Here is a 26343-nt window from a genome sequence, read left to right as displayed (position 1 = left end):
TTTAGTTTAAAAACATGAGGAAATACCAGCGAACAGCATCAAATTAGCAGTTTAGGCTAACATGCTAGGCTAAGGCTGACCATCCAATATGTCATTCTGGCCAAGAGCGGAGGGAAGAACTGGCTCACCTTCTTTATGTTGGTGTACGTGTAAAAATACAGCTCCCTGCCGATGTTGAAGCACACCCGCTCCGACTCCTCGCTCGGGTCTTCTGGCTGCAGTTTGACCATAGAGACCCGGACCGGCGGTAAGAAACCCGCCGGAGAGGAGTTGGCTGCGGCATTGGAAGACGAGGAGGCGGCGGCAGCCCCGGGCCCCTGCAGCAGACCGACCCCTCCGCCGGGTATCGGACCGGGTCCAGCCCCTGGGCCCAGCGTGGCTCCGGCAGACGGACCCCGCGGCAGCCCGCCCCGCTGCTGCGAGTCCGAGAGGGTGAGCAGCTTGTAGAAGCCCTCTCTGGTCCGGAACTGGGATTTAATCTCATTGATATCCTTCAGAGCGCCGCCATCTCCGGCCATTTTTAGTACAAACAAGCCGCACAGGAAACTGAAATTTTGACCTGGAAATAATAAAGCTACAATAAAAAAGTACTAGAATAGAAATGGGAGAGGCGAAGGCGAGCAGCAGCAGCCGAGCTCCGCTAGGCCGACCAGCACACCCGGTCTGCTCCAATGCATTTTACACCAGTACCAGCGACCGGACCACTGCTACCAGTTAAATAAAGCCCGAGAGAAAGCCCTTCTCAGCCGGTATAAGCATCATCCTCGGCAGGGTCTCTGCCCCCGTTCATCCAGTGTGCGTAAAGTACGTGCGATGATGCGTCGACTGCTGCTGGCCCGGCCTGGCACTGCGCACTCCCGCTAATGTGTCGGGGGGTACAGAGAGGGCATCCTGCCCTGGACAGCTTGCTTCGTCCCCCCCCCCCAATTTAACCTCTCAGTGGCATCCAACAGGACCACCTTAAAAATACGTGGAGTCAAGTGTGCTACTTTGTAGTCCCGCCCTCATGAAAAAAACAACAATATAATTGGCCTATTGCTTTCGTGAAGTTTTGTGGTTACCTCTATATAATGCAACATAGAAAAATAACAGGCTTATTTTTATAGAGAGAGATTAGTGCCAGCAGAGATGGCTTCATTTGAATGACAGAAACCAACCATTTTGCTCACATTGAGAAAATTGCGTTTCGTGAATTAATCAATTCAAATTAAAGATTTGTAATGCACACTTTACAACTGAATGCAGTGGCTCGATTAATTAGATGAAAATATTACTGACTGTATGTGTTTGCTATAAATTAAACTTAGTCTTTGCCCTCATGCCCCTATGTTCATCAGATGTGACCTACTCACAACACCCAAACACACTAACAGGGATTTACTTAATTAACCATCACCTCTCATTAATAGTTACTTGAAACATTTGCCCTCCAAGATCAATACAGTTCACCTCATCTTGTGTTAATTAACTTTATTACAGTGTAATGGAGTGATAAGTGTGTATCTTTGATCCAACACTGATATACAAACGGAGGTTACAAAACACACATCATGAGCAACAGCAGTGCTGCTAAGCTCCAGTCCTTCCTGCTTGCATGTGGCATCTTCGGTAAGCCATATGTTTCAGTCCCCTGCAGGTGGCTGCGGAGGTGATTGACAATACTGAAGGCAGATGAAAGTTGATAATCCTCTTTGGTGTCAGATGAGGACCTTCCTTTACTATTAATTTAGGGTTTTCTCAGCTGTCTGAATTATGTAGATTGTTGTGGATTTCACAAACCAAGTTGAAATTAGCATAAATAAGAGCAGACTCCCCCAGATTGAGGGATAAAGGCTACAACACAACAATCCTTTTGGGTCAGTATGAATTTGCAACATCCTGTCGTCATTTCCTTCTGAAATTTCTCCTCTCTTCCCATTAGAAAATAAAATACTGTGGCAGCGCATCCATGTCTGTCAAAGTTAATGATGACTGATGAAGTCCTGGGTAGAGGCATTAATATAGAAGACGAGTTGGGATTTTCCCACAGTGCCCTGTGCCAGCAGACAGGAGAGTCAGGGCAGCATGACGTAGTTCTCAGCAATATCCAGGACATACAGGTTGGACAACCCCGTCTGGTCCTCGGTCTGACGCGTCTCCAAGACGACCATCCTGCAGTGAGAGGGTCAGGGAGGTCACAGAACGTCAAGCACGGATATAGTGGAGTTTAAACAATGAAAATCTTAATAGGTGGCACATTTATAAGGTACACCATAACCGTTATGAATAAGTTATAAGTTATGAATGGGTAAAGGTCACATACATTTTTCTGTCTATGATGTAAATGTAGAATATATCCTAATATGCAATTCACATATAATCCCAATATTAACCTGCTTCACCTCAGTACCAGACATAAAGCAGTTATTTTGTTACATCTAGCTTGGTAAAGCAAATCTCTGCATGGTTTTGTTAGCCATGCATGGCTCTAGGAACGCCAATGTCTGTCTGACGGTTGGAATGCAATATCTCATCTCAACGTGTCTACACACATCCATGGTTCTCAGGGGATGACTCCTAATTACTCTGGTGATTCTCTGACTTTTCTTTCAGTGCCTCCACGAGGTTGATGTTTTTAATGAAATTCTATTGAATGGCTTTCCATGAATTTTTGGTAACACAATTATGATCCCCTCAGGTTGACTTATAATAACTATGGTGATCGTCTGACTTTTCATCTTGTGCCATCAAGTCAAATTTTTTTCCACTACTATGACCAAAAACCCGCAAAACTAATTTCTTTTCAAATTTCCAAATGTCAGCATGCTAACACAATAAAATTTGATTGTGAACATGGTAAACATTATACCCGCTTATCTTTAGCATGTTAGCATTGTCATTGTGAGTATGTTAGCATGCTGATGTTATTGGTTGTGCCTCAGTGTAGCAGTAGGCCCTAATCAGACAGAATGCGTTTTTTTTGCAGTGAGAGGTGCCTTTTTTAAATTGTTTTCTATTGGCAGTGAGCGTTTTGCGGGCTGCTAATGCACCCTGGGTGCCTTGTGTTTTACAGAGCTGCTAAGCTAGCTGAAGACTCACAGACAGATTGATGTGTTTTACATTTCCTAGTTGTTTATAATAAACAGAAGCTGAGCTGATTAGTTGGCAGTAACAACAAAAGCCACTATGCCCAAACAGATAAAGGAAAGAAACTTTGGTATCAACAGAAAATCTAAGCAACCAGACATTAAAGACATACTGTACCTGTCTTTTTGCACCAGTCTGTAGATCTTCCTGGGGTCAGTGTTTTCCTCCAGCACCTCAGTGAAACCTTGTCTTCTCCTCTGCCAGCCGTGACGCCACACTGCCAGCAATGTGTCCTCCAAATACACTGGACAGATAAACGGACAGAGTCAATTCTGACCTCTAATCATCTAAAATATGAACTATTTCTGGTTTGTAACTTGATGTTCTTACCTATAGACTCAACATTATGAGAGAAGGTGGTCTCATGTGGCGGATGCCTGTTGCTCTTCAGCTCCCCCTCCAGACCAACTATATGTACCGATTCTGTGGAGGAGAGAGACTCAGTGTTGGAGTACCACCAGCTACATCAGTGTGGAAATACAGAAGTAGACAGAACATGGACAAAACATAATGCAGAGTTTGCACGCTATTATAGATCCCATCATCACGATTATGGGCAGAGCTGAATGTCTCTGCCAGATCTGCTCCCTGTATAACAAACAAACACCTGAGCTTAGCAACCACACTGCTTCTGCTCATGATGGTGGATCCATAATTCACAATCTTTATTTGAATTATTGTAGTACTATTAGGGATTTTCTCAATCCCTTGACAATGTTAAGTCTGCCCATAGAAGAATAATGATATTTTCACCTATACTGAATTGGTCCCATTACTGTCTTACAAAATTGCAATTTTGTGTGATTATTTGTACTTTTGTATTTACAACAAAGGGTCTCTCTGTGAAGCTGATAATGTTCAGTGTGAAAAAGAGGTGTTGATTTAACTCTGTTAACAATATTGTACAGATATTTGTGTTATTATTTGCACCTCTGTATAAAGTTAATATTAATGAGATATGTTAAATGAAACTTGTATTACTTACTTTCTATGAGGATGAGCAGTGAGCTACTGTCCAACTGCCTTACTTGAACTACATCTGGGCAAGGTTTCTCTGTAAGAACACAAAAGCCGACAACAGAAACAACAGCGTCAAAATCAAAAGGTTTACTGGGAATTCAGATTGTGTTTGTAGCTCCTTGTATTTTATAGTCTCAATACATTATGATGCAGGATCAACCTACCCAGGCCAGAGTTGGTGAACCAAGATGTGTTGGAGTTGAGGTTGATGTATTCTACAATGACTGGCAGATTGGGGCTGGACCCCCGAGAGACGCCGATACACACCAGCGGGTACTCCTGCTGGGGCATCATCACCATCTCAAACACCCGCACAGGGTTGGGCAGGGGGAATTCAAAATTCTGAGGGAAAGAGGAAAGGTGTAAGTTAAGAGTTTAATTAAAAAGAAATGGGGAGGGCGATAGGTGGCAACACGCAGCAAAGGGCCGCAGACTGGACTCAAATCCCGGCCGCTGCAGTGAGGACTCAGCTTTGTATGTGGGGCGGGTGCGCTACCAAGTGAGCTAGCCACGCTCCGAGAGTTTAATCTAATTTTAAATGGCCTTGGATATTTAGCTGTGGTTTCATCTCACATAAGGCAGCAAAGACAGCAGACAAGTGTTTTGTTCAAGGGCACTTAAATCTACAACATTTTAACCACAGCATGGTGTGAAAGGGTAATGTTGAGTCTATTCTCAAAACCATAACAATTTTATGATCAAAGGTCTAAAGCTAACTCATAAATTTAATAGTGATCATAAAAAGGCTTCACTTCCCTGCCAGCAGTCATTTTATTAGCTGCTGTCAGTGTTAACAGTCCAATAAAAATGGTAAAAACTGAAAGACAAGTAACAAGGATAGGCCCATCATTTCAACTTGCACATATATTTGTTGTATTTTCATAATTAATATCCTATTTAGCATTCATGAGTTTCCCTTCATCAAAGTATGTTATACTGTTCCTTTTTGCATACTCTTTTAATATATGACCTTCAGTCCAAGATGCAGCAGAAATGTGTGAACTTTACAGGAAGAGACAAGGCTGTGATTTTGATACAATTATACATGAAAATGCATTTTTTTTTTAAACATCGTCATGGAATAATGTGTGGACCTCTAAATGAAGCCTGATGCTGTGTTGCAGTTGCAATTTGCTGCCATATTGACAATGATAAATACTGTACATCTCAGAAACATCTGGGTTGAAAAATCCTGTCCTAGATGTTATGTAGGAAATCTGAGTGAAATATATCCTGCTTAAATTGAAAAGGCTCAAGTGTTCAGAATGTCACTGAGTACAGAACACTTTCTAAAATTAAAATATAATTAAAATGTTTAATACACATACCTTAATGAGCATGAACTTGTGCATGGGTTCGTACCACTGCAGCAGCACTACACTGGACTCCAGAGCGCAGCACAGGAACACAGAGCCTCGCTGCGTGTTACTTGCTACAGGAGATAACACAGAATACGTTTTAGTTGGTTATCTCTCTGAACCAATCAACACTGTAAAACTGTCTAATGAACAGGAATCTGACTCCTTCAGTGTTCATAATGTAAACTAGCGCGCAGCTACTTTTTTTTCAAACAGTGCCAATAGCTATTTAAAGGGAAGCAAAGAGGTGTAGAAGAAAAGTGGATGTGGAAATGTGGAAATCTTTCCAGCACACCAACTACAGCTGAACTCTCTCTCTCTCTCTCTCTCTCTCTCTCTCTCTCTCTCTCACACACACACACACACTCACACATTATTGCAGTGCAGGAAAATAATGCCAAATTTTATAATATGCATAAGAAAATTTGTATTGTACTATAAAATATCAAACATGATTATTTTATTTTTGCATTTTGTCTCACCAACTGAGCAGGTCTTGCAGCCTTTGGTATCAGGTATTTTACATGTCACTGCACATTTCCTGAAAATAGATAATAGAGTTTTTTAATTGGCATGAGCAGATGTGGTTTTATGAGACAATATGTTCACACACAGAGAGAGTCCAGTGTTAACCTTGGTAAGAGTCTGTGAGTCGGCAAGGCAACCATCCTCTGGTCTTTCCGAGCCTGTTCATACAACTCCTTCAGTAAATGGGAGTGAAGATACGATGATTTACCTGTAAACACAGGATCAGTTTGAAAGTTCATTATATTCAACCAATTCATCCCGTTGATAATCTCAGACAGCTGCAGCCACCACAGGGCGAACACAAGGAGACAGACAAACACTCACATTCATAACTACGGCTTAAAGACTCAACATGCAAACATGCTAACCATTAAACCACCCAGTTTTAGCACTTTACTGCTGACTGTCAAACACCTTCAATAATATGGTGGATAAATACTAATATGATTATTAAGGAATATTTTCCTTTATATTTTTATATTTCTTTGCTAGAAATGCTCTGAAACACATTGATTCTATAACATCCTCAGCTTCGTTAGAGGCTCCTCAGTATGTTCTTTAGACTAAAAATTCCAGTAAGAATTCTAATTGTCTTATCCTCTTTTCCAGTAAGCTCCAAGGGAATAGAGCCACACAGCTAAATTAGGATCCAGTTCTTATTTAACACTTGTTTATTTTACCTGATACAGACATGAGGACGTTATTAATGGTGTAGACCCAGGTACACTTCCCGGGATACAACTGAAAGAGAAAGAGAAGACATCCATTTATTCACTGCTTCCTTATTGCTTCAGTGTCTCTTTCAAAAGCACTTTTCAGGCAACAGGACTCTTTTGTGATCACATGTGACAAATTCTACTCTGTCACAATCCTCTGTCAGAGCCTGGATAGCTCAGCCGGTAGAGCATCAGACTTTTAATCTGAGGGTCCAGGGTTCAAGTCCCTGTTCAGGCGAGAGTTTTAAGACACTTGGATTCAAAGAATACTTCAGTTTGATCACTTGCTGTGTCTTAATTGCATAGTATGCACTTTACACAAATTGTCGTAGTATACTGACGAGAAAGACTCTCCCTCCAACCGATCGAAGGCAGACGGCCTCCCACCCTTAGTCACAGTTCTGTTCAAGGTTTCTACCCGCTAAAAGGAAGTTTTTTCCTGCCTGTGTCACCACGTGCTTACTCATAGTGAGAACTGTTGGGTCTCTCTGAGTACAGTCTAATCTGGACCTGGTTTTGCAACAGCGTACTTGGATGTTTGTACATCCTGGCTCTTAAAATTGTACTTAGCACTGTGTAGCATCTCAGCCTAACTATCTTTGCTGTCTACCAGACCAAGCAATTTTGAGTGCATGAAACTTATGTTGACATCCTTACTCTACCGACATCTTTCTTCTGACAACTTATTGTAAGTTGTTTTGGACAAATGTGCCTGCTAACTGCCCTAAATGTAAATGCAAATGTTGTGATTTGGCGCTATATAAAAAAAAATTTAATTGTTTATTTGTTTATTTGAAAAGGGACTATGTACACTGATCAGCATTCAAAGCAAATGAAAATGTAATGAGTTAGCCTAGTTTTCATCCCGGCAGTCCCCTTGCCAGATGTTATTGGGCATCCTAAAGTAGTAAACTGCTATTATACAGTAAAATACATTATACAATAGAAAAAAATTACACTGTGTTAAAAAAAATAAACAATTGATTAAACAAAATGAGCAGATAAAATCTAAAAATAGATGATACAGTTATTATTGTTGGATAGGACCAGTGTCAGTGTTGGTTTTCAATAAGCCATTTCTTAACATTACTCTTAAATGAGTAATAGGATGGCGACTCTCTGATTGATGGTGGTACTGAGTCCATTGATGTGATGCTGTGAATGAAAAGACGGCCTGGCTAAACGTAGTTTTTTTTGAGTGGGATTGTGCAGTCGCTCCTAGCTGCACCTCAACCACCACCAACTCTATTTGCGGTTGATTTGAAGTTGAAAAGGCCAGACAAAGGAGGAGCTTAGCATAATCTTATAAACTAAGCAGACATTTTTGTATTTGATAAGATTTTATACTTCTTTAGAATATGACCATAATGGTAACTACATGGCCTTTTGACTAGAGTTTTAAGTGCATTGGATCAACTCATCAGACAGTAGGTGATGTGGGAGAGAACCAATAAGTATAACTTAGCTGTCTCAGTTGATAGAAGGTTTCTGAAATACCTGAAATATGTGAAATTTCCTTTATTACGGACCCCCTTTATGTAGGTTTTGAAGGCAATGTTTGAGTCTATGTGTAGTCCTAAATACTTAATCCTAGTCCTAAATAATTGAACAGCATCACAAAAACCTCGGAACAAAATGTTTGCCAAAACAATATTACCAACAACTAAAGCAGATCCCTTTTGTCAGAGTGATTTTCAGTCTCCTCGTAAACCACCTGTTGTTTCCGACCAAAAGATTGTAAAACACAGATCCACAATGTAGCTCTGTATTAATTAGATAAAGTTATTACCAGCTCCAGCGTGGCCTCAGAGCCGTGGAGGTTCAGGGTGTAGATTCCTTCCTCTGCCCCCAGGATCAGATGCTGCTCTGAGGGGGAGAGATAAGAGACACAGGACGGTCAGACAGATAAAGCAGAAGACTGATAAGATGAGAAAGAGCAGAGAATTCACTGTGCACTTTATTTGATGATACAACCTCTGGTAGCCGGGTTTTCCCAGAATGTGGAGCAGTTTATTTTAAGAGGGCAGCCATGGAAGACCTTTTTAAAGTAGACCTGGAGAGAAAGGGGATTGTTCATATGATTCATTTTAACTTGAAGCCACTACATGAATGCTCTTAACAGAATGACTGTATTTATCCGCTATATCTATAAATAAACACCTACGGTACTCCCACAAGAGGCTTAGTGTTTAAATGGTAAATGTCAATTGAGGTGATATAACTGAGGTTATTATCAGGTTAAAACATCAGGCAAGGAAATTATGTGTAATTTTTGAACACACATATACTGCAAACTATGAACTTTTAATTTTACTTCATGATTATGTGTTATCATTTCTTTACATAGAAGCTTTGAGACAGCATTTTAACATATGTTCATCATATCATATAAATACCCAAACCACATTTCACACATACAAATACACAATAAATATATTTATAGATCCAGTGCATGGATGTAATAATGTGTATATTAACAATGCATATATTCTTACTTGTGAATGATTCACATTCATACATCTGGACATGAATTTTATTTTGTAACACATTTTGTTACGTTTGTCTAAATTTTTTATTTAAATTATTCTGCTCATCTCGCATATTAATATTGCTGCTATATACCAGAAAAGAGACACATGGGTTTAAATGTTTCAGCAGTTTTGTCTGCTGTTTTTTTTTCAGAAGTTGATGATGATCTCAGAAATGCAAGATCCAACCTCCTAATCTTAAACTCAAAGATATTGTACTAACTATGGAGCCTGCTGAAAATAAATTGTTAATAGTTTCTCTTGGGTAAGCGCTGATATGAAGGGAGGAGAACTTCTGGCAAAGCATCAGAAACTCACAGGAGGTTTCTTCATGACGGGGCTGGCACACTCAACGGGGTCCTGAGAACAAAAAGGAAAACCTCATGATAAGTGTGTCAGGACGCAGTGTGAAGGAGAGAAGATGTATAATTGAAAAGAAAATGGAAGTACGTAACCTAGTTATCTAAAGCTGAATGTTAGCTTCTGTAAATCTGAATGGGCTGAATTTCATCTATACTTTTTTATTATTTCACTTAATTTAACACAATTTCTGTGTCTTGGGGATATTTCTTCTCATCATAGTGGGTTGTCTACAGGCACTCTTAGGCGTGGTGTTACAAGTACAGAAAAAAGGAGAAAATAAATAATTTCACCTTTGATGGGGGTTGCCGTCTTCGTATGCCTTTAGGGGGGAGCTCAGGAGGAAGGAGGTCTGCCGGGTTGTCATTCAACCGGGGAGAGAAGGATGCGGGGTCTGGATCAAACACACATAAACACTTCATAGGAAACTGTGTGATATCATTTGCACTGCATTTATATAAAAAGGCATATGTATTTTCTGTCATTGAAATGTCCTGAAATATTTCCCGTTTATCAAAACACATTCTTGAATAATGCTTTACGTAAATGGACAAAGGTGCTATCCTGACTGCCTTTGCAACATTTAGTCAGTTCAGTACATTACACTTGTGTGAAGGATATATTATAATGTAATCAAACCATGTATTCGACTAAAGGTGTTTGAACACTATCACAGCACCATGTTTGTACTGAAAGGAAATAAAACAGAAATGCTCACGCTGTTTGTAATCACTGTAAAAGGACAGTATAAAGGTGAGGCAGCTCACCTGAGTGTCGTGAAGATCGGGGTTTGGGCGTAGGTCGGACATGCGTCCCACTGGAGGTCCTCATGAGAGTGTTGGGGGCATACAGAGAGCAGGGTTTCCTCGCTCGGTCATCTTCCCCCGCAATGCTTTCCTCTGAGCTGGTCCTCGCTTTGGGCTGCACACAAACATACTGACTTGAAATACTGCGCTTGGTAAACATACAGAACATTGAGTGTTGATTTTAAATAGCACAAACTGCTTACTGATCTTATCTAAAACAAAAATGACAGAGCAGGAAGAGGTTTGATGTGTCCCAGGGCTCACTAGCTGATGTGGGAACTAAATGTGTGACCCACACTGTAATATTTTGACTTCCTCTGTGCCTCTCATTCAAAAAGGTGTTGTTAAATGTGATACCTCTGAAACTGTGCATGGGAAAAGGTTTTCTGCATTAGCTGTTTACACCTTTAACACATTAAAAATGTCAGCATGTACATGAATGTAATAAAAGACAATACAATGTCAAAATCATTAGACCTACATGAAGAGGTAATAACTGAAATTGTTTGGATGCAAAAACTGTTTTAACAAGGCTTTGGCTTCATAGACACAGCCCTGTCATTGAAATAAACACACATAGAAAACCATGTTATTTGTTCTCTGTCCATTCAGTAATCACCTTTGGAGGAAGAGGAGGTGGGATTTCATCAGCTGGCATCGTGAGACTGTTGGCAGAGAGAGTATTGGTTCAGTCTGGTGTGTTAATGATGCATATACACATTAATGCAGATGTGAGTTTGTCTTTATTTAGCTAACCTTGTGGCTTGCATCGTAGGGCTGAAGTGGACAAAAGACAGAGAGAAAGTTTAAACGCAATCTATTGAAATTATTACATATGATCGACCATATATGTTTATAAAGAGAAAGGAAACGTGCAATTAAATATTTCTGAGGTGGCTCCGTTCCTGAGCTTTAATAAATTACAAAACAAGAACATACAATTGTATGTGTTTGTAATGTATTTAAATCCAAACGTGGCATAACAGTTCAAATTTAGGCTACAGTAGTGTTTTGGAATCAATCATCCATATACTGTAGTATTTTGTTAAATTGTGTGACATTTTCTTACATATCCACATCATCGTAGTCATCGTCTGAGTCTGTGTCTGGATCCCTGAGAGAGAAAGACAAAAGAGAGGTTAAATATTTGTATCAGATATTGCTGTTTAATGTGAGTACATGTCTGTGACTGATCTGTGATCCAGTTACCTCATCGGACTCTTGCTACTGCCGGTTGATCCTGGTGAAGGCCTTAACTGTAAGAATCACATGAAATTACAAATTGTTGTAAAAGAGGTTATAGTCAGTGACTGCAAACTTATGCCACAGTAAACAAATGAGAATTCCTGAACACAAAGTTCACCTTTGACGAATAGTTCTTGTTGACATTTACAGGACATAACACACTGTTTATCATCATGTACCTGCTCTAAAATCAGCAATGTTGACTCTTTACAGATTATGAAAATAACAAATATTTACTTTGCAATACTAACACGGATAAAGACAGGCTGGACGCATCACTAGCTGTAGCCTGTAAACATCCTATGTACAGTGTGTACTATGTGTGCGTGTGCAGTATATATCATAATATCATATATATATATATATATATGTACAATAATAAATCTATGTATGCATGTGTAATTTGTTCATGTGCATGTGTTCTGTTTGTACTTTATGCATGTATGTATGTATGCAGTAATGTATGCCTTTATGCTCTATATGCATGTATGAACATACTGCACATGCATTTATGTTTGTATATATGTATGTTTTGTGTGCGCTTTTAGATCGATAGATAGATAGATCGATCGATAGATAGATAAATAGATACATAGATAGATTAAATGTGTCGACTAACCGTTGTGTCTGGTGAATCTTTCTTCACAGGCCTCTGTGTGTAGATTTGTTCCACTGAGCAACCACAAGTAAAAAGATTTATCACATTGACATTTTTCACAATTCAGTCATTTTTCAAAATGTCTTATCCAGAGAATTCAATAAGACAATATAATACATATGATTGTGTACTCTTTCATTATTATCATCCAGTAAACAGGAGGTAGAGCGGGTTGGCCGTTAATCGGAAGGTCGGCGGTTCAATCCCCAGCTCCCCCTGGTTGCGTGTCGAAGTGTCCTTGGTTACTGAACCCCAAGATACTGAACCCCGAATTGCCCCTGGCGGCTGTTACGCCAGTGTACGAGTGAGTGTGAATGTTAGTTTCCGCTTGAGCACTTAGGCTCAGTGTATGTATGTGTATGACTGGTGAATGCAGATGTAGTGTAAAAGCGCTTGTGGTCGAAAAGACTAGAAAGGCGCTATACAAGTACGGAGCATTTACATTTAAATACAGAGCAGCAGGGATGAAACAAATGTGCCACGATGGGGCAGGATGAGTGAAATGACCCTAACCCCAACCATGCAATATTCATCTAAACATCTTCAATATTACTGACAGCATAAATGGAGATGAAGTGCTGAGAACAGAAGTGATGGCCAAGAAAAGGTTTAAGGTGTGTAAGCACAGATGAATGAAGATATAATCCTCTCTCTTTAAATGGATATAAATACAAACACTTGCATTAGGAGTTTGTGTTGCTATGAAAGATTGATTTTCTTATGTACTATATACGCTGTATACATGGATAATGAAACAGGAATAATTTTTAGACCAGCAAATGTCTTAAAACTTACCATAGTATTCACTTGAATAAAGTTCATTATAGTTAAAGTGAAAGAGTGAAAGAGTTTTCTTACAGCTTATGTCAGAGTTTGTCCTCTCTGCCCGGTTGTGTTTGTTGATAGACTGGATCCTCTTTAAAGATCCAGGCACCATCACCTTAAATCAACAAGAGAACATACAATTAAAACAATCAGAGTCTATAATCCCAGGACTTAGGTTAGACGTCCTGACACCAGGTGGTTAAAAAATAATTTTAAGGCTAATGTTAAATTAAACCCACCAAAAGCTTTGTGCTTATATTATATTTTGCAATGGCTTGAAATAACACATTCAATAATCTACAATGAAATGAGAGATAATATGCAAAGTTTCCAGTAAGTTTTGTTCTACACTGTTAAGGCGGAATCATGACTGACCAGGCCGTCAACAGAGCTTCATCTCAGTTTATCAAATGAAATGTTAATAAGAATCTGATTAAGACCTCCATCTCTTCGTCCTCTGTCACCAGGCAGGTTTTCAGTTTCTCAGGGTGTCGACATTTCTCTAGCAGGTCCAGGATCAGTTCCTGGTTCAGGCATTGCTGGGTCAAAAACAAGTGCTGCAGAGAGGGGAACGGCATGTAGAGGAGACACGGGAAGAAAAGGATGGAAAAAGAGACAGTCAGTAAGGATGAACAGAAACAGTAAGTAAGCAGAAGTAATGAGGATGAAGACAGTAGGCAGCGGGATTGTGGTCAAGACCAGTTCAGTCCAGTTCTGGTAGAGACAAAGCTTACAGGGTGGCAAGAACGAGGAAAGACTGAAAGACTGAGCTGTGAGCTGAACAGTTTTAAACCTGAAATAACTGATTTTTTGGCCACTTGGGGGCAACATATCATCTACTTTTAAGTTGATATGTTGTACTTTTTAGCAAACAGTTGCTTATGTTATACATCCAGAAGCAATGGAGCAACATGATCATTCATTTGGAGTCCTGTTTCTGTCCACCAGGTGAAGTCCAATATTTATCCAGCCTGTCTTTTTGGTCTCTACCAACTGCTGAGGCAAATATCTGCCATCTACTAGCTAGTCTCAAACTGTGTCTTTCTGCTGTTTTCGGCTGAGCAGGTAGTCCACAGTGTTTTCACTTTGTCATTTGATAAATTGCTATAGTAAAAATATCAATTATATCTGCTTTCGAGGTTTGATATCTCTTTCAGACTGTCCCTCATGACAGTGTGTACATAAACCTGAACTCGAGCAAATGTGAGTGGTACTGACTGAGAGCATCTTGGAGGCGCTGGGTCTCTTCTTCGGGTTCCTCACCAACATGGCTTTTACAAAGTTATAAAACATGGATGACCTGTAGACAAAAGATATTTCGCTTGTATTTTATAACATGGAATTTAAGAAAAGACCACTTTTGATCTACATAGAGCTGAAAACTAAATACATACAAACATAATATGGGTGATTGTATTTACATCTTATTTATCTGCATATAATAAGACACCAGTGGAAAAACCTTCAACATCCACAGAAATTTTTTTTTTTTACCTTTGTTGAATTATAACAGCCTGTATACAATCAGATATATTTTATGTAAGCAGTTTTTTTTATCCGCCCTGCAGGGCTTTTTTCTTCTCTTATCTTCATTTGTAAACAACATACACTTAGAAAACATCTGTTAAAGGCTGAAAATATAAATGCAAGACAATGCAAATTGCACAACTTGACTAATACTGTAGGGACCATCTGCTCCCACGAATAAATGATAAAATATAATGAATAACAGTGTTTTTATTTACCATTTAGACTTGTCCTTCAGTTTAGGAGGCTGGTAGCCGCTCTTGGACATGAGAAACAGGACCCTGCAGGAAAAAACACAGTATACAGTCAATGAGAATCTGCGTGTATATATGACTCATGACTCAGAGATTCACTTTGGGGCCCACCAGACGTGTGGGTGGTAAAAACAATGACCCATCAGTTTGTATGGGTGTTTGAAATGTCAACCTTTCCTGTGAACTACAAGTCAATGCAGCAGAGATGCAGACAGATAGGTTGCAGCAATGAGCTTCACCAGGATAATGTCACACACATGATATTCATTATATCATAGACATATATAGATTCATTGAACATTGTTATTGCTTTTTGTTAACATCATCCTCATCAGTCCTACTTTCTACTAGTATCTCTCTCTCTCAACCCAACCGGTTGCGGCAGTTGGCTGCCCGCCCTGAGTCTAGGTTCTGCTTGAGGTTTCTGACTGTTAAAATGGAGTTTTTCTTGCCACAGTGCTCATGGTGGGAACCGTTGGGTCTAATAATAATAATACAAAGAGTACGGTCCAGACCTGCTTTACATGAAATGTGCTATGAGATAATTTCTGTTATGAATTGGTGCTATATAAATTAAATAATATTGAACTGAATGAAAACTGTTCACACTGAGGTCTGTTATGATTACCTGCACGGCTCACTGTGGATTATTCAATTCAATTCAGTTCAATGGGGCTTTTTTGGCATGGCATGGAAAACAGACGTTTACAGGGACGAACAAGGGGATGGGGTTCCCTACTGGACTCTCATCATCTTCACCGTCAGAGAGGACATTGATCCTCTTGTTGTCCATCTCAGCTTTCAACAGGGGAATGTGTCTTTTAAGGATTCCAGGTTGGATTCATTCCCTTAGATCATGACCTTTCCTTTGGTGTACCATGTGAGGGTAAGCAGAGGGTCATCCTTGTCATGGTGATCTTTACAGCTCTTTAATCTGCCTCCTGAGCCAAAGCCCTCGCTGGATTCGTATGTATAATTGCTGCACAGATGATCTTTCCAGATGTAGATGGAATCAGTAAAGAATATGAGATTATTCCTCTCCCTTCCTTCTTTTATCTGGGCCTATTCAGCGAAAAGACCTCAGGTTTTTCACACAGTGTATTCTTATGTTTCTCCCTAGCTGTTCCACTCTTACATTTATCCTCAATCTCCTTGCTCTCTGCTCTGACAGCTGTGCTGCAGTTAGCTTGTGGTTTTGATTTTAAAAATATATCCAAATAGAGTATATTTCCTCTTCTGTCCCTGTTGATTAATGCGGACCTCTTCTTTAGAGTCCTGTCTGAGGATTATTTGAAGGTTATATTTTGAAAGTTTTGCAAAATATCCCACTTTTTTAGGTTAAAAAGTTTGAGATGTACTCAGGAACTCATCCTTGGTGCAGCTACTCTTATGGAATCTCTGAATCTACTCTTTACTCACATTTGTGTGTGTGCAGAAGCGTACACATGCTCAGGCATATGAGGTTGTGTCTATCAGTGTGTATTTACCGCAGTGGGTGGACATCAAACAATGGCGGCTGTAGCTCTGCCAGCTCTATGGCTGTGATACCCACAGACCATATGTCACACAGTTCGTTGTAGCCGCCTTTAATCTCCACTGCTGCCACCTCTGGTGCCATCCTAATGAAAGGAAGGGAACAGCAACAACTTATTTTAACATCATACATGCTGATCATAACCAAGCAGAGCATATCTATAGTTACACTCCATTTTTTTAATCATTAAATTGAAACATAAAAATCACAGTTACTGTGGCATCAAACTACAGCCCAGTGAAACCAGCTTGGGCAGAAAAGATAAAGCTCATTATGTGCTCCACCAGCTCAAGTGCATCAATTGTGCTAGACTGACTATAAAAAGATTATAAATTATCTGGGTTGTAGTATTAAACTTAATACATCTTAAATGTTGATCATATGCTGTATTCTATATTAGTTTGTTCATGAGTTTACCCTATGCATCAAAAGGTGTCAAGAAACGTTCCCTGCAGCCACTTGCAGTCATTTTGTCCCTAAATGTTCAGATTCAGGTGTTTACAGGACAACATTCAAAGCTGAGGAGAGATTCATCTCTAGGTTTTTGACTTTACCAATATGGCGTTCCGATGAAGGACATCCGCCGGGCCAGAGTGGCTGTGATCTGAGCGGAGATCCCAAAGTCAGCTACACAACAGGGGAAACATACAATTTTAATAAATAATACTCACAATTACCAAAGACACTTCTCAATAATTCTCTAGTATTTCTTCCTTTTTGGATTACGACAGACACGTGCACACGTAGACATCATTAGGGGTTTGAGCAACTGTCCTTTTACTTCCTCAAAAGAAAGTGCTTTTTTCAGGGGTGGTTTTAAAAAAAGTATATATATAAATATTACTTCTGTTTGCGCTCAGCTTCCATGACAAACAAATATATTTATTGCATAATAAAACTAAATATCAGGTCGGGAGATTAGACTTTCAAAGCCCTCTCTCTTGCCCTGCCCATCTCCTCAGCAGCCAGCTCACACACAGACAGGCAGGCAGCAGCTCCTCCCAGCTCCTATGTCATCTGGGTTTTTCTTGGCTTTTGTGGAGGTGAGCAGTGATCAACAAAATACTAAGCTTCCAGTGCCTTCAGTTTAAAATTAACAAATTTAACTTGTGTCTTGCTAACATGCTTGACTCATGAGATACTAGTGTATTAAGTTAGCTAAAGATTAGCTAAGGCAATATATCACGTCCATGCAGTATAATGTAGCCTACTGTACTTAATGGAGACCCTACAGATGAATACATGTCTAATAACGTCATCACAATCGCCATATTGATATGCAAATTAGGCTTTAACTAATTAAAATGCGCTAATTTGCATACATTTGACAAGGCACTGCAGGTGAATATGATAAACAGAGCTTCCCCAGTTAATCACTTACATAAAGAGTCTTTTCCCCTGACATGTTATGTTTAAATATCCTGATTAACTTATTTTAGGTGATTTAGAAGAAACCTAGAGCAAAAAGATGGAGGGTAGTAGGCTTAAAACAAACACCATCAAAATGTGTATTCTGGAAGTTTTCTTTTAGAAAGAGTAAAAGAAAACATGGAAGCAAAATAGACCAAAATCTCAAAACTGACCACTACATGAAAAAAGTGTCCTGCCTTAAACAGTAATAGGACTGACCCCGAATAATCGAAGATTCAATGCTTTGATGGGCGGAGCCTGATTTGACTGTCAATCGCTCAGTCGAAGCTTCGCAGCGAAACAAGGATCGCGCCATTTTGGTGATATGGGGGTGCTCAACGTCTGATTTTACATAGAACTACCAGTTTTCTCCCAAAGAGTTAATATATAGGCTATAACAATATACATTTCAACTTTTAATGATATAAATAAACATGTAAAAAGAATAAAACTGTGTAAAAAAATCCAAAATTGTAACCCTAACCCTGGCTCGTCAGTGCGCATGTGTAGGCGTAGCGTGTGTGTAGTGGCAGAACAGGAACACTTGCTGATGAATGAGACAAAGCCCCAGCTTCACTGGTGTTGTGCTGAGTTTTCCGCAACCCGCAGGATTTTTGGATAATTTATGATCGTTGATGAACCACACAAAGAATATTATATAATTTTTAAATAGCCGGCTACTTGAAATAGACCCTCTGCACAAGACCGGTGAATGGCAGGCGAGAAAAGGGTCTTCAAAAAGCCTAAGTTTAGCTAGAAATTTACAGTGTAAGTTGAATGAATAGAGACTGCAGCTCTGCAGCTTGTCAAGATTAATGCGGAGCTACTGTGTAAATAGCTAGAAACTAGTAGCATAGAAAACATGCACACTGTGGCGTAGTTTCCTTTGCTGTTGCCTGCTCTTGTGATAAATCTAGTGAATACTAAAGAAGACCATGATGTGAAGTGATTACCAGCACGTACCTTGAGATCCTTGGGCAGATGTCTGTTGTCTGTTCCAGAGTCTCGACTGAAAACTAAAGGGGACAGAGCGTTTGCAGTCAGGTCCCCGAGGCTCTGGAACAGCCTGCCCGAGGAAATCAGGTCGGCTGAGTCAGTGAACTCTTTTAAGTCCCTTCTTAAAACATACTTTTATAGGTGAGCCTTTCCCGATCTTATTTGACTTTATTTTATCCCTTTTATTTTATTGTATTTTTACTAATTTTATATTTATCTGTATTTTAGTCTTTTCAATGTTTTCATGCTTTTATCTTGTATTGTTTTTTGTATTATTGTCTGTTGGGTATTATTGTACTTTGTAACTTGTTTTTGAAAAGTGCTGTACAAATAAGGATTATTATTATATTATTATTATTATTTTGTATGAAACAAGTGTGAGGGAATTGAAACAAATTGGGCAGAAGTTAGTTGTGATAATGTATTTAACTATTTAGTCCTCCAAAATGTCTGTGCACGTCCCTGGATTAAGATATCAGCCAAAATGGTGATATGTAATGGAAATCATTTCAAAAGGAAAATAATGACTTTTATCAGAATAATTCTTGTTAATTAAAGTGTTATATTCAGACCACAACAAAATAACCAGTTGCAAACGAGGCAACAGATGTGTGTTAATTGAGCCATCACTCTTGAGCCAAGTGACTCATTTTAACCACACTGGTAAAATGCAGAGCAGGCCGTGCATTCATCCACCTACCCAGCTTGACCTCGCCCTGATCATTGAGGAGGATGTTGGCACCCTGGTGGCAAAAAAGAGGCGAGAGAAACATCAACACAGACACGACCACAGAAACATCTTATCATACGAAGAATCTTCTTTACCCACTCAGTGATTCTTAACTAAACCCACACTGGACGGAAATCTGTTAACCGTAGATTTAAATGTCAACGTTTCTCATTTCCTAAAATATTATTCAACATAAAGTTAATATGAGAACTCTTTTAAAATCAAAATATGCTGGATAAAATAACTAAATATTGCATCTATCAGCTGGTTCAACAAAAATATACAGATAATTAGACTATTGTTGTTCATACAGACAGGTTGATCCCTAATCTTTAGCACAGTTTTATTCTTGTTTACATCTATCTCTGCTGGTGCAGTGACCTAGTTTTTCCAACAGCAATCTTAATGTTTCATCTGCTGTAGTCTAATGTGCAAATAAATGCAAGACACAAGTAAAAAAAATATGTAGAATAAAAGTCCCACATCACTGTCAGACATGTTCACCTTGATGTCTCTGTGAATCTTCTTCTGTGCATGCAGGTAGTCCAGGCCCTGGCCACGCACACACACAATTACACACACGCACACAAACAAATACAAACACTGAATATCACAAAACTGACAGCTGAGTTTGTCCACTAAATTTCACCCACTAAACACTCTTCAGCCATTAAGATAAAACAAAGGAAGAGGTATTTTATTTACTTTTAGATCATTATCAACAGTAGGAATTTTCAGATCTTTCATTGTAAGACCTCAGTTAATAATAAAGTGACCAGTGTGACTCTACCTGTAGCATCTCCCTGCAGATGTAGGCGATCTGCGGCTCAGACAGAGGACCAGTCACTGTGGAACACAATTTACATGTAATAACGAAATGTAATAATGATTCACGGCATTGTTTACAGCCTAGTCAGGAAAGTACATGACTGAAAAAGGGCAAATTAAGTGATCAGGGTTCATTAAAACAGTATCATGGTTGTCTAATGTTTATTGAGCGCTTTGCAGGATGCTTTGAATGGTGTTTAGAAACCAAAGTAAAATTGAGGATGTAACTGGTGTCACACCACAAGTTTAGACTCCAGACTTGCTTGTACAAAACATTTATAAGGAGGATTATTGGAAAATTGCAAGTTTTTACAGTCTTACTTGGGGAAAAGTTGGATATGAAAACAATTTACAGACCAGTTTTACTGTTGAAAGGCACAGAGAAACAACTTGGCTTTATAACTGACTGCACATTGAATAGTAAACCACTGTCTGGATTTGACAGTTATTTCTTTCTGAATGCCTTGTGAAATCGTGTTTGTCTCTACAATGACAGTGCTGACTAAACTGTTAGCTAACATTTAGCAACAAGATCGATGACACTGATCTCCTGTTTCTGCAGGAGACAGCAAGACAGGAGGAAAGGAGATAAGTCAAACCTTATCGTAAATTTTGAAGGGGTCATTTAGGTCCTAAAATGTATATTTAATGCCTCCTTAATCCTTTATCAAGTGTTTAGCTCAGAGCATTTCAAGATGTCTGCAGGATTTATGATACATTTAATTTTTCTTTTGCAGTTTAAGATGTTTGGATTTGTATTGTAGATCCATCAAAATATCAAATAGATAGAACTTTTGCATCAGATGAACAAAAACTATGAACTCATAAATGAATGGAAGTTTTCTCAAGTTAGGTTCTTCAAATATTAGCCACACACAGGCAAACACTGACTGACCATGGTAGACATCCTGGAGGGAGCCTCCTCCACAGAACTCCATACAGATCCACAGTTTATTAGCTCTGCAGAGAGAACATCTCTATGTTAACTACTGTAATTAAGATTAATAAGAGAGGGAGAGGGGAAGAAACACAGAAACAGATCGCTTACCGTATGTAGCTGCCATAATATGCCACTATGTTGGGATGTTTGCAACTTTTCACTATGACAATTTCCTGCTGGATGATAGAAAAATCATCCTCTGTGGAGCCAGAGAGAGAGAGAATACATATTTATAACTGTCATCACCTTACATATGAGCACATTTGTAGTCAGTTGGTATACATGATACAGGCTAACATGCTTTTAGCTGCTTGTTTGGGAGAGTTGTACTACCAGTTCTTGATGACATCAAGCTCTTGTACTTTTTGAGTTTAAATTTAACTTAAGTGTAAGTCTGTGTTAGCTGATTTAATCTGATGCAATGTATACAGGTAGAGCACGAGCTGCCATGTAGTTAGGACCCAATTTCAGCAGAAAGAAAGCCAAGAAACTTTCCAAAGGTCTTTCCAAAGTAAAATAAATACAAATTGCGATACTATTGGTTAAACTTTAAAAGCTGTGCTGGGCAGCTTTGGACCTTTGGTGGCCCCAAATACCAGAAGGAAGTATATGGTTCTTAAATCATCATCATCCCAATCCGTCATCAAACTGATCTCTGTCCTCTTACCGTGGACCCTCCATATTAAGGGGAAGGGTATAAACAGATAAACTATGAAATGTCCTCCACCATAAACATCTGCCACCATAAATACTGACAGTTACAATTCTTGTTCAGCTCTTAGATTATGTGCTACTTCCCTGTAAATGCATATAAACATCCCTGAAACAAGAAGTCAAATATATAGAATCAACACAAAGCTCTTTTTTTTTTTTTTTTTTTTAAACTGATTAATGCATTTTGGAGCTTAAAAAAGATGTAATTGCAGACTTAGACTCTCCCTTTTCTTGTTTGGGAACGTTCTTAACGAAACTAACCCTCTACGAAAGCATCCAAACGAAGGTGAAGTAGTAGTAGTGTGAGGGCAAAGTGGCAGGAACGAGGCCCCTTTCTGTCTATTTCTGTCCATCTTTTATTTATTTTAAGGTTGTTCTCTAAAATTCCAGCCTGACACTAAACTAAAGAGTCAAGTGAAGTTGCATGATTGAAATTTAAAATAGATGAACAGAATGAATCTGCATGGTCTAAATAAGGAGCTCAGAGCGTTGCAAAGCCACATTGTGATCCAAGCTGATACAACAGATGCATTTTTACTTTGCTGCTTTAATAATAAGCATATATCATTGCTGTTTGCAATTCAAACTAATCACAGTGTCTGATTACACTAACAGTGGTCAGACAATGATGAGTGCAATCAAACTGTTGGAGGTGTAAGTGAATGCAGATGCAGCCCGTTTTCTGTGGTTACTGGTGGCGTTATCTTTGGAGTCTAATGGTTTATGGCTTTGATTAGTATGATTTATGTCACTGTGGGAAATAATGATGCTTATTATCAGTGCAGACCTGCCTTTTAGCCTTTACTGCAGCGCAATGTTTTGTTGAAAGCTTTCGTATAATGGGCATTGGAGCCATCAATGTTTCTTTAAAACAAGTCTGGGGACTTTCACCAGAAGAAACAGGGATTATGCCCTTGCCACAGACTAGAAACATGCTTATCACCTAGGTAGGAAATCTATTAGCTAGTCTTTCAGTGCCCTCTCTAGCCACAGGCCATGACTTTAAAAAAATGTAATCTAAAATGTAACACCTGACTAAAGGGAATGCAAAGATTAAGAAGATTTCCTAATATAATCAAATGAAAGTATAAACATCCAGATCAAATTCTCACCTGGTTCCATCTTGATGACCTTGATGGCTGCCAGCTCTCCATTCTGCTTGTTACGAGCCTGAATACACAAAAGCACGTATATACAGGTGATTATTTTTACACTGTAGCTGTCAGTTATTTGCTAACAGTGCATGTAAATGTGGTGCTTCTGAGATGTGTTTTCTTGTGCGCCAGCAGAGCTTCATTTGCATGTTTGCTGTCCAGATCAGTGGAGTGCAAAAAACAGCCCACCACACCACTCTGTGGCATTTAAGACAGAAAAACGCATGCAAGGGACACAAACACTTTTACAGCATGTACACACACACACACACACAGATGAACATACACACATGCAGTGACCTTTAAAAATATGATACCAGAGAGTGGTCTCACTTCTCTTTGCTTATTCACACTGTTTGTAAACAGAAACCATAATATCCTTACACATAAATATGTTCAAAATGGCCCCAAGCTGATTTTCTGTTGCAGGTTGGCCATGTAAGTAGCTGGCAGTAAACTGACTTGCACTCAAACTGTCCTGCTATGCAATTAAATAATAAACAAACACTCTTATTATTCTTTATATATTTTATTCTCTACATTATTCTTTGAAATGTGAATGTTGTTTTGTCTGTAGTGAGATGAAAGTTGTGGTAAAAGTTTCCGTTAGCTTGAGTGGTGAAAGGCACAATGGCTCAACAAACAAATAGCACTAAAACTCAAACAGAAAATCAAAAGAAAAAGCTGTCTCAGTCCCCGCCCACAGGGTTTGATCGACAGGTGGTCAGTAAGGAAGAGCCCCAGCATCGAGCAACAAAGATGGAGACAAAATACAATAAATAAATACCAACGTCAATCAGGTAGGTAAATGAAGAATAAACTCCTCTTTTCATTGGGTACAAAGGCTCTAGAGTGAGGGGAGAAGATTACTTCAAACATATACCAGACTACAGTTTAGACATGACAGCGCTGCTGGCTGATCCACTTCACTAAGAGGAAATACCCATTCACATTCTGTTACTCCTGAAATAGAAAACAGTCATAAGTGCACTTAGAGCAGGAAAGGTATATATAGTATACAGTAACAATGGAAACTTCACTGCCCTAGGGAGGGATTTTTCTAATCATGACAACGATATTTGATGGAGTTTGATAAAGTGACAGCAGAGTTGAAACCACAACACCATCCACTACCCAGCAGCACAAGGTTAGGACTACTATTTAAAGATAAATACGTAACGAATATTGTATTGACAGTTACGCATCTGTCATGGCCATATTTCCATGAACTTTTATAACAAAACAGGATGTTGTTACCATTTTAAGTTCAGCATGTGTTCAGACGCTAATTAATGAAAAGAAACAACTTGTCAAAGACATGACTAGAAGGCAGGCGGTGGCCACCTCCGCTGTCAAAGCCCTGCTTTCATTTTAAAAATTTTAATTTAAACCACTGGCAGATGATAAACTGTAAGCTGACAGTTTGCAGTTGGAGACATTTTAATGTCAGCGGCGGTCTGTGCTCTACTCAAAGGCCTTTGACATTGAAATGGCACAGCGGAAAGTCAGAGTGTTGAGGCCGTGGTAGAGGATAAACAACTGGCTTACATTTATGAAAGATATTTTTACTTTCAGCATGCGTTTTCCTTATTTAATCGTGACCAACAGAACGCCAACCTTCCACAAACTGATCATAAAGGATCAGTTCAACAAAATCTCAATGCCCTCTAGAGGCGTTTAGGCATGTAGGCTTGGTTTTATCTGCTGAGGCTTCTTTGAGATATTTATCTTTGAGAAAGCCTCTTGCTGTCCCAGTATAATGGAGGAGAATAGAATTTAGTTTGTGGTGCTTTTGGTAAATTAAATTTTAAAACTCAACAGCAATGTGATTTTTCCAGAAACAATGCCCCTGTTATTCAGGTCATTACAGTGATCAGTTTTCAGTGGAACTACTTTCAACCTTCATTTTGAAAGCAATGTGGTCTGTAGGTTATCCAGAATAATCAGGTCATCGTTCCTGGGAAGAGATGTTAGGCTGTTCTCTAAATGTGATTTCAGTTAGTTTCAGCAGTGCAATAATATCTTAAAAGTTTTAGATACTATGAACCTTTAGAGTTCAACAAGGAAACAGGGCTGGACTGGGATACTAACTCTGGTAATCTGACATCAGGCAAATCTCCTCGCATTCACAACAGACCATGTGTAGCGTAACTGTTCTGTTGGAATATGTTTTCTGTTTATGCCAGTAACATAGCTTTTAGTTTTTACTGCAAACCAAAACTACTTCACAAACATCCAAAAAAGTTTGAAACAGCTCTACTGTTGCAAGGGTTAGTCAGATGCACCACTATAATTAGGGCTACAGGAATAAATTAATTACTATATAATTATTCATCATTACATCTGGCATTTCCTCAGATCTCTGAATGGACTTGTGTTGATCATAATGAAGGTCTGGTAGCTCTGAGTAGCTGGAGGTGCTTCCACATGACAGTAAAGTGTCTTTATTTTCAATCATGTTGAGTGCTGATGCCATTTATTAGTTTTTTAAGAATCACCTTTGGATGGGTAGTTGTGATATTATATCATGCTGAGGGCTTTCCTGCTAGCATGTATTCTTTTTAAACACTAACCATGTATCTTTCATTTGAACATATCTGTAATTTTGCAGCACTTAGCTGCACTTTCATCCAGTTCTTTTCTCATTTCAGAGTGCCCTCTCTCTCCTTCTCTCTCATGACATAATACCGTCAGGTTAAAGCAGGTGGAGGGGCAACAATCTACAGTTCTGAGTGAATAGCCAGCCAGTTGTTTTCGCTTTGATTTATCCATTTCATTTAGCATTTGACACTGCCATGACACCCCGGGGGAATTGTCCCAACGCTCCCATTAGCCAATCCGGGCTTTCATAAAAATGTAACCCTTCAACCTGACCAACTTGCTCTACCTGCTCGATTTTAAAGCTGCATTAAGACATTTTTAGCAAACAGTAACCTACTAACACATCCAGATGTGCAACATGAGCATCCCAACAGAGTCATGTTTTTGGTCAGCTGATTAAACTAAAGTAAGTCCACTAGGCTAAATCTGGTCTCATCAACAACAACACCTGAGAAAAATATCTGGCTTTTTAACTGCTCCATTTT

At 39.2% G+C, this 26343-nt stretch overlaps 2 protein-coding genes and 1 non-coding gene across 6 annotated transcripts in view; 1 reads left to right on the top strand and 2 right to left on the bottom strand.

The window, feature by feature from the left end:
* zmp:0000000529 (WD repeat-containing protein 20) overlaps positions 1 to 916 on the bottom strand; it is a 12957-nt gene extending 12041 nt beyond the window's left edge. Inside the window, exon 1 of one of the 2 annotated variants that reach the window (XM_046072976.1) lies at positions 129 to 916. In XM_046072976.1, the coding sequence (XP_045928932.1) occupies positions 129 to 518 (390 nt within the window). In that variant the 5' untranslated portion in view covers positions 519 to 916. The remainder of the gene's footprint in view (positions 1 to 128) is intronic. The other variant, XM_046072977.1, reaches the window with a different exon arrangement.
* Positions 917 to 1455: 539 nt separating this feature from the next.
* LOC123985454 (mitogen-activated protein kinase kinase kinase kinase 5-like) overlaps positions 1456 to 26343 on the bottom strand; it is a 44076-nt gene continuing 19188 nt past the window's right edge. For all 3 annotated transcript variants that reach the window (XM_046072973.1, XM_046072974.1, XM_046072971.1), the window contains 31 exons: positions 23216 to 23273; positions 21498 to 21588; positions 21345 to 21409; positions 20412 to 20467; positions 20126 to 20173; positions 19592 to 19634; positions 17040 to 17112; positions 16439 to 16570; positions 14916 to 14978; positions 14389 to 14470; positions 13611 to 13727; positions 13204 to 13285; positions 12307 to 12359; positions 11652 to 11698; positions 11512 to 11556; positions 11199 to 11219; positions 11062 to 11107; positions 10404 to 10557; positions 9930 to 10030; positions 9595 to 9636; positions 8723 to 8801; positions 8538 to 8614; positions 6713 to 6773; positions 6138 to 6240; positions 5987 to 6045; positions 5475 to 5578; positions 4311 to 4488; positions 4112 to 4180; positions 3457 to 3549; positions 3244 to 3370; positions 1456 to 2151 (listed from right to left, as the gene is read on the bottom strand). In XM_046072973.1, the coding sequence (XP_045928929.1) occupies positions 2055 to 2151; positions 3244 to 3370; positions 3457 to 3549; positions 4112 to 4180; positions 4311 to 4488; positions 5475 to 5578; positions 5987 to 6045; positions 6138 to 6240; positions 6713 to 6773; positions 8538 to 8614; positions 8723 to 8801; positions 9595 to 9636; positions 9930 to 10030; positions 10404 to 10557; positions 11062 to 11107; positions 11199 to 11219; positions 11512 to 11556; positions 11652 to 11698; positions 12307 to 12359; positions 13204 to 13285; positions 13611 to 13727; positions 14389 to 14470; positions 14916 to 14978; positions 16439 to 16570; positions 17040 to 17112; positions 19592 to 19634; positions 20126 to 20173; positions 20412 to 20467; positions 21345 to 21409; positions 21498 to 21588; positions 23216 to 23225 (2418 nt within the window). In that variant the 5' untranslated portion in view covers positions 23226 to 23273 and the 3' untranslated portion in view covers positions 1456 to 2054. The remainder of the gene's footprint in view (positions 2152 to 3243; positions 3371 to 3456; positions 3550 to 4111; positions 4181 to 4310; positions 4489 to 5474; positions 5579 to 5986; positions 6046 to 6137; positions 6241 to 6712; positions 6774 to 8537; positions 8615 to 8722; positions 8802 to 9594; positions 9637 to 9929; positions 10031 to 10403; positions 10558 to 11061; positions 11108 to 11198; positions 11220 to 11511; positions 11557 to 11651; positions 11699 to 12306; positions 12360 to 13203; positions 13286 to 13610; positions 13728 to 14388; positions 14471 to 14915; positions 14979 to 16438; positions 16571 to 17039; positions 17113 to 19591; positions 19635 to 20125; positions 20174 to 20411; positions 20468 to 21344; positions 21410 to 21497; positions 21589 to 23215; positions 23274 to 26343) is intronic.
* On the top strand, positions 6914 to 6986 carry trnak-uuu. Its single transcript has one exon. It is a non-coding gene; the product is annotated as a tRNA-Lys (tRNA).

Source organism: Micropterus dolomieu, linkage group LG17, assembly GCF_021292245.1.
Source record: "Micropterus dolomieu isolate WLL.071019.BEF.003 ecotype Adirondacks linkage group LG17, ASM2129224v1, whole genome shotgun sequence".
Lineage (NCBI taxonomy): Eukaryota > Metazoa > Chordata > Actinopteri > Centrarchiformes > Centrarchidae > Micropterus > Micropterus dolomieu.
This window is presented reverse-complemented; position numbering and strand designations above follow the sequence as displayed.